This window comes from Mytilus californianus, unplaced genomic scaffold (assembly GCF_021869535.1).
Source record: "Mytilus californianus isolate M0D057914Y unplaced genomic scaffold, xbMytCali1.0.p SCAF_11, whole genome shotgun sequence".
Classification (NCBI taxonomy): domain Eukaryota; kingdom Metazoa; phylum Mollusca; class Bivalvia; order Mytilida; family Mytilidae; genus Mytilus; species Mytilus californianus.
In genome coordinates, this window is record NW_026262593.1 from 70,757,414 (window position 1) to 70,771,428 (window position 14,015).

The window sequence follows — 14,015 nt, forward strand, 5'->3', positions numbered from 1 at the left end:
ACTTTAAGTGTCGACCAAAGTATCATTCAAGATGAGATTGAACCAACTTAATTTGTATAGTCCTTTTAGCTAAAATAATCACTTTTTATTTATATTGGTTTACTGATGTTTTTGAATAAATTCAATTATTACTGTTGCATATATAAATTAATCTTTGAATATTGCGATAAAATATTATAATTACTCGAAACGGATATCTTTTTCTGATTGGCGCATGCGTATGAGGTCGACATTTCGAATTTATTTGCGCCAATTTGATTACCACATCAAGTTAACAGTTGCTCTCAGCAGTGCAAAGTAAGTATAATTTTCATTTATTGTTTGATTTAATAATAGTTATATGATAATTTAATGTATACAATAGTGTAGCTGTATAATTATATGAGTATAGTGATTTAAGCAGATCAGAAATGATTTATAATTATACACGTAGTTGTCATATTCCAGCAGATAAGATACACACATATTGTTTAGGTCTCTGGGAACATCAATGTTGACCTTAAGATATATTTGTACATTTATTGGGTGAGGCAACTTATTATGTAAAGACTTGAAAAAGGGGGAGTGTGTTTATGAACAATGATTAGGTAATTTAAAAAAAAGCGTATGGCAAAGAATTGCAGATATTGGGAGGGTGGAGTCAAAATATATCATGGAACATCGGATGAAATTGAAGAATTTATTCGTCTGGCAAATAATGATAATCAATTATTGAAGTTCACATATGTTCTTTTACATGTTTTATATGTTGATATAATTAAAAGTCAAAGATTTACAACACATGGCATTCTTGACCTTGCAACACATTTAAAACAAACAAATTCTTTTCTCTGGGTCAGAATTAATAGATGTCACTCACAGCATGTATTCCGAGGATTTATTAATGAAGCAGTACGGCAAATAAGAAACATGTGTGACCATAACAAATTAATACACAATGATCTGACTAATTTCAAAGTGGTTTATATGATAACGTCGAAATAGATGTTCTTTCAGTTGACCGTATTGGATTATTACAGCGCAAAAAAATCAAGGAAATAGAAAATATTCCTTAAGTTTCAATATCTAAACTTAATCCATATGCATGTTAACGTAAGCTTTAATAAAACGTAACACAGAAGACTGGAATTTATTGAAGTTTGAAGAAAAATGTAAACACAGGTTCAAAGTTGAACTACGTACTTCTTGCGTTTAACAACCATGCCGAAAGTATCTATTGGTGAAGAATTTAGATGTAAAAAGACATATATATTAATATAGTTAATTATACGGGAATAATATTTATTTTGAATTATATTAAAGTAATGCATCTTTTAAGATGACCATCCAAAACTTTATATATCTGCCGAAACCCTAAAAAAAAAGTATATATAAGGACATTCTTGTATCTTAAGAGGAGTGACTGTCAAGATCTCGGTGCTTGTGGTGCATTATTGTTTCGCAAGATGAGTGACTGTCAAGATCTTGGTGCTTGTGGTGCATTTTTGTATCTCAAGATGAGTGACTGTCAAGATCTTGGTGCTTGTGGTGCATTTTTGTATCTCAAGATGAGTGACTGTCAAGATCTCGGTGCTTGTGGTGCATTATTGTATCTCAAGATGAGTGACTGTCAAGATCTTGGTGCTTGTGGTGCATTTTTGTATCTCAAGATGAGTGACTGTCAAGATCTCGGTGCTTGTGATGCATTATTGATTCTCAAGATAAGTGACTGTCAAGATCTCGGTGCTTGTGATGCATTATTGTTTCTCAAGATAAGTGACGGTCAAGATAAATAAAATTGAAACCCCATTAGCGTATTGTGAGATCTACAAACTATAATTAAGGATTAAAATTTGTTATAATTAAAGCCCTTGATTCTCAGAGGCAGAGCTGGGGACGGTGCCGGGCACCCCTTTTGAGGGAAAAAATGGTTGATTATATAAGGAATCAATGAAACATGACTGGAGCGACCCTCCCCCCCCCCTTCTTATGTAGTCAGTGGACCCCCTTATGAAAATTTCTGGATCCGCTACTGATTCCAGAATCTTGTTGGATTATGGAGAACAAATTTAACGTCATGCTACAATAAAAATAATTGAACCATAAGGTTTTCAAACAATTTATGAAAGGTTTTGGAAGTCAAAATTTTGTAAGCGTTTCACACATATGAAACTTTTTATTATCAAGTTAAAGAGGGAGTTGACAATTTAGAAATGCTGCACTTTATTTTTTTTTTTGTAGATGTCTTATAAATAAACCCGTGTCGGAAATTGCATATTACCGGGTATAAAGAATAAACATGCCTTCGGTGATTCAAGCTAGTTTGAAATAATAAGAGGTGAGTATTGAAATAATATATATCATTGTTTTTCCATATTACAAATTGTGTGAGATTTTGTCACGTTGTCTCTAAAATCTTTGTTTTTTTTTTTAGAAATATTTTTATTTTCTCATGTCTGAACTCAAGTTAAAAAAAAACACATGGTCGCTCTCAATAGATATTTAAAGAAATAACAATAGCATTGCACAGAGATTATTAGGGCCCCGCCAAATGGCGGACGCCCTATAGTGATCAGTCTGTCTGTCCGTCTGTCCGTCCGTCCGTCTGTCCGTGCGTAACACATTGTGTCCTCTCTATATCTAGAGAACCGTTATGATTTCAAAGTTTATACTTGACATGTATATTAACCAACACCAGAGGGTGTGTCAAAATGTATGTACAACTTCCTAGGTCAAAGGTCAAGGTCAAAAACTTTGGTTTCAGTTGAGAACCCCATGTCCTATGGTAAAGATCGTGTCCGCTCTATATCTTGAGAACCGTTACGATTTCAAAGTTTATACTTGACATGTATATTAACAAACACCAGAGGGTGTGTCATAATGTATGTACAGCTTCCTATGTCAAAGGTCAAGGTCAAAAACTTTGGTTCCAGTTGACAACCCCATGTCCTATGGTAAAGATCGTGTCCGCTCTATATCTTGAGAACCGTTATGATTTCAAAGTTTATACTTGACATGTTTATAAACCAACACCAGAGGGTGTGTCATAATTTATGTACAACTTCCTAGGCCAAAGTTCTAGGTCAAAAACTTTGGTTTCAGTTGACAACCCCATGTCCTATGGTAAAGATAAAAAAAATGAAATGCACATTATTCACATCGGGGCCCACAGAGATGGCTCCCATCTCAATGATATCTAGTTTGTTCACGTATAACAGTAGTATTCTTTATTAGAGCTGCATAATGATATTTACGAAGTTATGATAAAGATAGTACAATATGTTTTTTTCTGTTGCAGATGCTGTAGTTACAAGTGACTAATGTGCAACAGAGACCACAATATGAAACTGCTGTGCAAGATACCTAAAATATGCCCCTGTTATATCTGGGAATGTGTCTAGCAGAAGGAATAAACTTTTAAATAAAATTAATTGTTCAGTTTGTGTTTGTTTAAAATTGTAAGATGCATATGTGAGCAACTTGTTATATAATTACTGTTTTATGTCACAAACATATTTTGTGTATTAACAGAATAGTTATAAGCACAACAAGATCCTGTCTACAAAGAAAAATAAAGTTACAAAAATGTATGCCAACTGACATTACAATAAAGTTTCCGATGATCTATGCCTGGTAAGGTTAACATGGTTAATAAATTGTTCCTGTTCTTCTTGTCAAGTTTTGAATAATAAACATCAGATTCAGAAATGAGTGGTCTCCTTACCAGTATTACCGAAACAAAGAGAATGACTTATTTTCCACTTGATCATAAAATGTAGAGAAATTTAAAAAGGGAAATATTCGAACCGGCAGAAATTTCAATGACATAAATATTGAGTTCTGCAACAGACTACATGTACATCAACCACCGACGCATGACTACTCCCACTTAGTACATATAGTTTTGCGATAGTTTTATTACACATAAAATGGTATTGATGGATATAATAAGGGGTAATGATTTCAGCTGTTATCAAACCTCAATTTAACCAATGTTCAACATCCTATTCTCAACATTGACCACATTTCTAGTTTCAACTTAAATTAACCCTAAAACAGTCTACCTGGACCCAAATCCTACCTATTTTCAACATACACTGACCACAGTTCAACCAGCTTTCGACCTGATTTCAACATACATTGACCACAGTTCAACCAACATTAGACATGTTTTCAGCATACATTGACCACAATTCAACCAGCTTTCGACCTGATTTCAACATACACTGACCACAGTTCAACCAGCATTCGACCTGATTTCAACGTACACTTACTACAGTTCAACCAACATTCGACCTGATTTCAACATACACTAACCACAATTCAACCAGCAATCGACTTTTTTTCAACATACACTGACCAAATTTAGACCCAAATTCAACCTTTTTTCAACGTTGAAAGCTGACGTTGAATCAACGTTATGTTTTCAACGTCATATCAATTTTCAATCCAACACTACTTTTCAACATTGATTCAACGTTGAAATCTGACGTTTATTCAATGTTGAATCAACGTTGTTGTGCCTGCTGGGGTACTTATAAATCCCGTTATTGTGCCATGGTGAATGTTTGTTTACATATTTGTTTGTTTTTATAGTGATTAAGATAATAAAACAATGTAGACTGCTGTACCCCTATTTTTGACATGTTTACTAATTAAGTCTGATTGTTTATTTCGCACATCGTTGTCAATATAATGGAATTTTATGCTACTGTCATAAAATTGAGAGGTTTAGCTAGCTTCGGTATTTTTGTTATTTTACTTTTGGCAAAACGTTTTTATTGTTACATTATTTAAAATTTTTTGTGATTTGAATTAGAGGAAATGAAAGAAGTCCATGCCAACGAGAAAGCTAGTTAAGAATACAGTAGACCCAAGATGCTGCGCCATTGTTTGCATTATCAAAAATATCAATCACACAACAGCTTACAAGATGATACATTTTCATTTGATTTATCATTCGGATAACAAATCTTCCAACTTTTGAAATCAATGTCTTCTTGTTATCTTTTAAAAAAAAACAAATGAATAGAATAAGAAAATCTGTAAATTTTGAAGAAGGGTAATTGTCCGTTAACGATATAATATGAATACATTTTCGCAGATGACAAAAGGCTTTGCTTATTTCATCTCTATCAAAATAGTATGGTAATTATATTGCCCAAACTTCGTATACAAATATACAAATAATGATTTGCGGTATGTACGCAAATACGACTTTGATGTTCAAAACCAAATATCGTTATCACCGTACAATTTCGAATAATGAGCAAAACCCATGATGTATAGTAAGCTATAAAAAGCCCAGGAACGACAATTCACAAGAGTAGACAAACTGGGTTTTTTTTGTCGTCTCTATGCTAAATTAATAGTCAGAACAAACTCAAAATGCAGTAAACAGCAAGTCCGTTTAGTAGCCATTGTGTTGTCAGTTTATTTTCGACTTATTAGTTTGCATTACCCTTTGGTATCTTTCGCCTCTTGTTTGGTGCATATTCTTTCGTCTGTTTTGTGTTATCTCTTAGTTTCTCTTTTGAAACTTTGAAACGAAAAATATTTTACATTTTTATCTGTTCTGCAGATATTAAGAATACACTTTTTAGACATTTGTTCAATGAATTCTTAACCAAAATGTGGTTAGTGAAAACAAAGTTACAAACGTACAGCTAAAGTAGCCTCTTTGTCGGATTTATTATAATAACTTTTAAATTGCAAAATTAGAATGAACGAAACCAGCCATCACAATTAACAAATATTGAGTTAATTGAACCTTATTCTATCTAGTATGATTTTCTTAATTTTATTGTTCCTGCAAATCAATCAAAATGGGCACCATCTAAACACTTAAACATTGGGACAAAACCTAGTAAGAATTTATGTTTCCATTTGTATTTCCACCAAAAACAATTATGGAACTCCTTATTGGATTTATTGTTAATTCTACCATTTGTTTGTGTTTTATTTTTCAATATAATTATTACGTAGAGATATATTGTGACTAACAAATTATCAGTGTCCCCAAACCAAAAAAAAAAAGTTTACCTGTTTTGCTTTTGTTTTGATTATACCGGATAACGTATTTCGATTTCAAAATTTAACACAAGGGCAAGTTTCACTGTCTGAACATTTACATTTATATAACTGATCGTTTTATTATAATTAAGGGGAAAATAAGTGTCCACTATCAATCCCTGATCACTTGATATAACTACACAACTTATTTTATAGGAGTATCACGACGGATGTCAAATGTGGAGCAGAATCTGTTTGCCTTTCCGCATTACATGAGATCATCCGCGGTGTTTTGCTCAGTGTTTTGTTTTTATGTTGTGTTTTGTATACTGTTGCTTGTCTATTATTGTTCATTCTTGCTATGTTGTCAGTTTGTTTTCGACTTATGAGCTTGAATGTCCCTTTTTGTATTTTACTACTCTTTGTTGATTTATGAAACATTTCAAGGATTCATTAAACTAAAAGCTAAATGTATTTATAGGTTTTATAACCTCTGAGACGTTTGATGTGACATTAATGGTAGCATTAATCAGGAACCTGACAAACTTACCTCAACCTGCAGGGGGATATGACCATTTACCATCGCCAACAGATATCACATCAACAGACGACCTGACAAGAATTAAATACTAGTACTACCGAAACAAGCTAGCTCATATTAAAGATGAGAAAATCACATCTCCTTTCTTCATGATTGCATGGGAGGATATAAGAGGGGTAATAATGTATTGTCCTGTCTAGCATTTTGTCTAAAGTAATTCTATTTTTTTTAAAGAATATATCATATCAAGTTTTCAGATTGATATGTCATGTAAAAGTCAGACCAAAATTAAACAAATTACATTTTTGTATACCATATGATAGATATTGTAGGTATAAAGACAAGGTTTTGTGTAGCTCAGGTGGCTGTAAGAATCGTTAACTTATTTCTTTTATCATTTCGTGACATCTGGAATAGTTTGCGATTACTATATCAAATATTGTAGATCTAAGACAAGTAATTCTAAACAAACTGTAGTGTAGTGTCATCCGCCATCTTTGATTGAAAAATAGCAGACCACAATCGGTTTGGATGCAATTATGTCAAAAGCGGTGGCAAAAACTATTTGCCTAAAGCTTTAAAAATAAGACGGTCGAATGCCGAGATATTTCATATCATGTAAACATATGCCCTATAATCTAAGGATTTCGTCTGGTATATGCCCCTGGTCCGTTCCAAAATTTTCAAGGTTCATTGGGCAAAATAATATTTTACATGATTAGGTATGCTTGGTGCATGGCAATATTGTAAGTTATCATTTCATGGATCAGTGATAATGCTAAGTTAATATGGTAACTGTACCACACCTTTCATAGTTAGTTTTGATCAGTTAAGCAGGTCATAAATTTCTGCTTGTGCATTCTTGTTTAGAATAATCAGTAAATAAAATAATCTAACATATATATCAGGAAACTTAGTCGGTGGCTGCTGTCTAAATTTAAGCTGCCTGTAATATGCCCTGAAACTGTCCTTATTTAACCACAGAAGGTTTTTTAAAAGATTTGTTAGTACAAAGATATAGAAAATAAGAATTTAGTTCAAGCTAGTACATGTATTTCTTCAAAGTTCAACATTACGTCTTGGTCGGTTTCAAAATACACTGACTACTGATAAAATGTCAATAAACAAAAGAATTAATGTCAGCTCTCTTTTAATAAATATGTCTCCTAGATAAATAGTTATATATATGAAACATCTGTCAGCTATATAAAACATATATATATATCCAGTTTAAGCAATTGTGAGCTTGACATCTGTATATTGTTAAAAAATGTCCCCTCTTATGGCTCTTACATGAAGATGTCTCAGCTTTTAACCAAGTTATAAATGTGTTTTTTTATAGGCCGTTGAAAGACTAAGTTGTTCATAAATGGAGGAGGAATGCAAGACGCTAAGAACAAAATGTTTGAACCAATCAACAGTACCTTGGAACATAAGACGTAAGTGAAGTAACGTTGTATTCGAAACACTATTTTTATTATTATTGCAATGAATGTTCATGAGAATTTATTGGATTTCAAATCTAAAAAACACTTCCCGGTATTATTATACAACTTGCAATTATAATAGGTTCCAAGGAAGGGGAGATATAATATTCAACAAAATTAAAAGTTAAAGTTGACTTTACTTAATTGCATTTTAGGGTAAAAACTGAATTAAATTGGAAACTTTGAACTTGCATCACATATAATAGCATTGCAGAACACCTTCTTATACATGTTTTAGACGTTTCAGTATAAAAGAAAATAGTATTGCCAATTTGTGTTAAAATATCATGTTACACATATCTTATATAATAAATAAAATGTATGTTTTAATATTACAGTCAGATCAGTCAGATAATGAACCAATGGAAGAAGAATAATGCATTTTTTGTAGAGACCAGAGCAGCAAAACATGTGCTTAAATGTATAAAGGAAAACAGTTGTGTAACTATTACTGCTAGTTCTGGTGTTGGGAAGACATCAACTCTCCAGCATTCGGTTTTGAAAATGGCGGATGATGGTTACATGTATGATGTACTACTGGTAACAAATCCAAATGACATTGTTAAGTTTTATAATCCAGAACAAGAGACATTGTTTGTTATCGATGACTTTTGTGGAACTTATTCCGTAAATCAATCTGACCTTAACAATTGGGAACCGGTTATAAAGCGTGTTGAAGAATTCATTAAAAACAAATTGACAAAAATCATCGTCGCTTGTCGGTTACAAGTGTATAAAGACGAAAAATTTGAATCTTTAACAATTTTCAGAACCAAAGTTTATAATTTGTTATCAGAAGATTTGTGCCTGTTACAAACGGAAAAGAAGTCAATAGCCGAGTTTTACATGGGAACAGAAGCTGCAGATATAATTCAATATAGTGATAAATATGATTGTTTTCCACTACTGTGTAAATTGTATCATGATAATCCTGACCTCAAAAATACAGATTTCTTTGAAAATCCATTCTCAGTGTATGAAGTAGAGATGGAACAACTAAGGAAGAAGGGACACTTTCTTAAATACTGTGCACTGGCTTTGTGTGTCATTACAAACAATGCGTTGCCGGAAGAAATGTTTACAGAAGAGATAAGTACTGTAAGAAGAACAGTCATCGAGAACACATGTGAAGCATGTAGATTAGACAAGGGAACATCGAGATTATCCCTATTGGATGAACTTAATTCGCTTGAAGAGACATTCATTAAAAAAGAACACGGTGTATACAAAACTGTTCATGATAAACTTTTCGATTTTTTATCTTATTATTTTGGAAAAAAGATGATTCAGTGTTTAATCAGGAATGCAGACAGTAATTTTTATCATGGAAAGATTTTTATTTGAAAGAGAAAACGACATGGATAGCTTCATCACAATTGTTCCACCCAAATACCATCAAATTTACATACAAAGACTAGTCGAAGATTGGTCAATGGGCAAAGTAATGCATGTGTTCGCTAATAACAATATAGATCAATCAAAATTCAGACAGAAACTTTTGATTTATTTGAACACACTTGATATATCACAACAAAAACAACTAGCTGAGACCCGTTTTGTTAGTTTAAAAGATACTGTCTTGTTACAGTGCTGTTTTAGAGGTGACATTCCTTTTATTCAGTGGTGTTGTAATCAAGGAGTTGATGTTAATCTTTGTAGGTTTGATGGTACTAGTCCCTTATTTGCAGCATCAGAGGAAGGCCATATTCAAGTTGTAAAGATCCTTTTGAACAATAAAGCAGATGTTAATAATTGTAGATTTGATAGAACATCTCCCCTGTTTGGTGCTTGTCAGTATAATAATGTAGATATAGTAGAACTATTACTTGAAAACAAGGCAAACGTTGATCAGGCTAGAAGCTATGATGGTTTAACTTCCCTGTGTGTTGCTTGTGGAGAAGGTTTTATAGATATCGTAAAAATGTTAATTACTTACCAAGCAAATATTAATGAATGTAACAGTTGCGGATATACTCCTCTGTTGTTGGCCTGTCTAAATAGTCATGTTGGTATAGTAAAGTTGTTACTGGAAAACAAGGCAGCCATTAATGAGTGTAGTAATAGTGAAACTTCTCCGCTGTGTGTTGCTTGTCAGAACATTTACATTGATATTGTAAAGATTTTGCTTGACAATAAAGCAGACATAAATATTTGTGATGATGGTGGAGAATCGCCTTTACTTGCTGCCTGTGAAAGAGGATACTTTGATATAGTAGAGCTTTTACTGGATAGTGAAGTAGACATAAATAAATGCTTAGATGGTCTACCATCAGCCTTATATATTGCTTGTGCGAATAATCATATAGGTATAGTGAAGATGTTGCTAGACAACAATGCAGACATAAATCAGTGTCCCAAAACTGGAGCATCTCCACTGTTTGTTGCATGTCAATATAATCATGTAGATATAGTGAAGCTGTTACTAGATAACAAGGCAGACATTAATATGTGCAGAAGTAGTATTTCACCTATTTTTGCAGGTTGTCATGAAGGTCATATAGAAATAGTAAAAATATTACTTGAAAAGGGAGCAGATATCAACATATGTGCGAGTGAAGACGGATCTCATTTCTTCTCACCCATGCAAATAGCTACCAAAAAAGGCCACAATGATATAGCGACTTTGATTTTTGATTATTCCAACATGCAATCACTAGTTTCAGAAGAAAGCAGATAAAAAGTGATATAACTGATTCTTATAACTCTACATATAGTAACAATGTTATTGAAAAACAAATTAATATTTGAGTATAAACTGTCGTTGCACTGAGTCATTATAAATTCGTTTTAGGTTTATGATTTAAAAGAATACAGAAAACAAGTTACTTATGAAATCTTATAATATGACGCGGTATTTGCATTATGTCTTCAGTATCAATGGTTATCATGGTTATATTCATGAACGAAAAGACAACTTGAGATCCATGTTTATAAAGTACTAAAGACGCATCACAAATATGAACAAAAAAAGGAAGAAATGATATCAAATTTAACCATAAGTAATTTTCAATATTCAATTTTCCCTGTTTGTTGAGTTTTCGAAATACATGTCCTGTCAAAGAGAGTAAAAACGCATTGAACAGAGACTACCAGCAGATATTTGAAACGGTTACATATATGAAACAAATTATGAGATTCCTGACCTTTCAAGGTATATTGGCACTCTACAGATCTTGAGTTTACTTTTCTAAAAACAATAAAAAAAATCATGGTTCATCTAAGTTTAATTGAAATGCGATTTAAAACTAGTAAGAATGTGGTTACTACATATAATGTTTTCGAACGTACTTCCGATCAGTATATTTGTGCAAACATGCAATTGTTCACTAAATACTCACTTGAGTTAGTCTTCAAAACGTCCTTATAATATCTTGCATAAAGTGGTTTGTTTCTGGCTAAAGTGGAAAGTCTTAAATTGTTTGTGATTCAGGTGATAGCTTAATCTTGTTCACTAAGTCTTTATTGTTTTATTATTTTATAGGAACTACTATATACAAATCCTGTTCATAGTTTACGTTCTCCTCGTGATTGCTAAAACGCAAAATAACATTGTTTATTCTCAGCAGATCCTGGAGACTAAACTTTCACCTCGTCATTTTCAATTAGTCAGTACTTTGGTGTTGAAATGAAATATCATTAATGTGTTAATTTTCTGTAAATTAACTGTTTATTAGAATTAAATTTTGCGAAATAATAAGGTTTTTCTAACCAGGCCAACTAAAACGCATTTGACATAATTTTTCGATAGAATAGGTTTTTATTGTCTTTAAATCACAATTGATTTGGTTTTCCGTTTGTTTTGAAACAAACAAATTGAGAACTAACACTCAAAACATAAACACAACCAAAAACCCGTGATACACTCTGGTAGTCAGGAAGGTAAGTAAATCTTGTAAGCAGTCGCTATCGGTTGTGTCTTAAACGAGGAAATCAAGATGGAATTGTTGAAAAGACAAGTGAATTATATATTCTACTATCTTCGACAAAGAAACTCAAACCAAATCATGTTGGCTTTCCTAAAACCTTCCAAGGTATTATTTTAACTTTTACAGCTTAACTTCTTGATGCAAAAGCTTCCTTAGCTGTAAGAAGTAACCATCTATAAAGGAAATTGAAATAGGAAACATACGCTCTGAGATGTTATTTCAAACTGGAGATAAATATTCCTTATACATGTATAACTTGAAATATCACAATTGCGAAATGGAAATCATCTCTGTTTTCCCAAACTGTATTCTAAATCGATCCTCTTTGTCAATATATCAAGATATCAGAGCTTACTATGACAGAGAGGCGAAAGATACCAACAGAATACCATTGTAGATCAAACTTAAAGTTAAAACGACAATGATGAGGTAACAAACACACAACAATAAAACCGACCAAAAGATAAACAACAGAATACAAACACAAACCACATCGTCGAAAACTTAAGACTGAACAACACGAACCTAAACAAAAAAAAAGAAAAGAAAATGCCTGTACCAAGTCGGGAATGTGACAAGTGTTTTTCACTTTTTCAGTTTGTTAGTAACATTTGATTTTGTCAGTTTCTATGGATTTCCCTTTTTAGCTCACCTGGCCAAAAGGGCCAAGTGAGCTTTTTTCATCACTTGGCGTCCGTCGTCCGTCGTCGTCGTCGTCGTCGTCCGTCGTCGTTAACTTTTACAAAAATCTTCTCCTCTGAAACCACTGGGCCGAATTTAACCAAACTTGGCCACAATCATCATTAGGGTATCTAGTTTAAAAAAATGTGTCCGATGACCCCGCCAACCAACCAAGATGGCCACCATGGCTAAAAATAGAACATAGGGGTAAAATGTAGAGTTTGGCTTATATCTCTGAAACCAAAGCATTTAGAGTAAATCTGACATAAGGTAAAACTGATTATCAAGTCAAGATCTATCAGCCGTGAAATTTTCGGACAAATCTGACAACCTGTTTTTGGGTTGCTGCCCCTGAATTGGTAATTTTAAGGAAATTTTGCAGTTTTTGGTTATTATCTTGAATATTGTTATAGATAGAGATAAACTGTAAACAGCAATAATGTTCAGCAAAGTAAGATATACAAATAAGTCTTATGACCAAAATTGTCAATCGACTCCTTTAGTCTTTTAATCTTCTACAAAAATCTTCTTCTCTGAAACTACTCAGACAAATTTAACCATACTTGGCCATAATCATTATTAGGGTATGTAGTTTAAAAAAATTTGTCCGATGACCCCGCCTTCCAACCATCATGGCTGACTTGGTTAAAAATAGAACTTGGGGGTAAAATGCAGTTTTTGGTTTATATCTCTGAAACTAAAGCATTTAGAGCAAATCTGACAGGCGGCAAAAATGTTCATCAGATTTAGATTTATCTGCCCTGAAATTTTCAGACGAATCCGACAATCCGTTGTTGGGTTGCTGCCCCTGAGTTAGTAATTTGACAGAAATTTGCAGTTTTTTGTTATTATCTTAGATATCATTATAATATCTAATATCTAATACTATTAATTATGATTTTAACTTTATTTTACATGAATTCCAAAGCATCAGCAAATACACGTGAGCGACACAGACTCTTGAGAGCCTCTAGTTTTAATTTACCTTGGAGTTCGATATTTTTGTTATACTTTTTTTTTTCTCGTACCGATTTTCTAATAAAACCAATTGCAATTAATAAACTTTTATAGTTTGCTCGTATGGTTTGTTGAGGGTTGAGCAATTACAAACATGTGTAGCCACGCCGACTTTTTTATTGGCCGGCCTCAAGTCAGGAGCTTGTAGTTCAGTGTTTGTTGTTGGTTCGTGTTTATCCTATGTGCTTCTCGAAACTTTTTTTGTTATAAATCAAGAGATTAAGATATAACGCAATATTGAATGTTGTGCCCCCTTTTTGACACTTTTACCTATTATGTCTGTTTGGTTTGCTCACACATTGTGGTTAATATAAAGAATTTCTATGGGACTGTCACAAAGGTGAGATGTTTAGCCAGCTATCAAATCAAATT

At 32.9% G+C, this 14,015-nt stretch overlaps 1 protein-coding gene and 1 long non-coding RNA gene across 2 annotated transcripts; both read left to right on the forward strand.

Moving 5' to 3' along the window:
• The first annotated feature begins 203 nt into the window (after nucleotides 1-203).
• LOC127720630 (uncharacterized) lies at nucleotides 204-3,420 on the forward strand. The gene is made up of 3 exons (XR_007990900.1): nucleotides 204-297; nucleotides 2,221-2,317; nucleotides 3,278-3,420. It is a non-coding gene; the product is annotated as an uncharacterized LOC127720630 (long non-coding RNA).
• A 4,943-nt stretch (nucleotides 3,421-8,363) lies between these two features.
• Nucleotides 8,364-10,853, forward strand: LOC127720625 (ankyrin-3-like). The gene has a single exon (XM_052227312.1). The coding sequence runs from the start codon at nucleotides 9,323-9,325 to the stop codon at nucleotides 10,694-10,696; it is 1,374 nt and encodes a 457-aa protein (XP_052083272.1). The 5' UTR covers nucleotides 8,364-9,322; the 3' UTR covers nucleotides 10,697-10,853.
• Nucleotides 10,854-14,015: the final 3,162 nt, after the last annotated feature.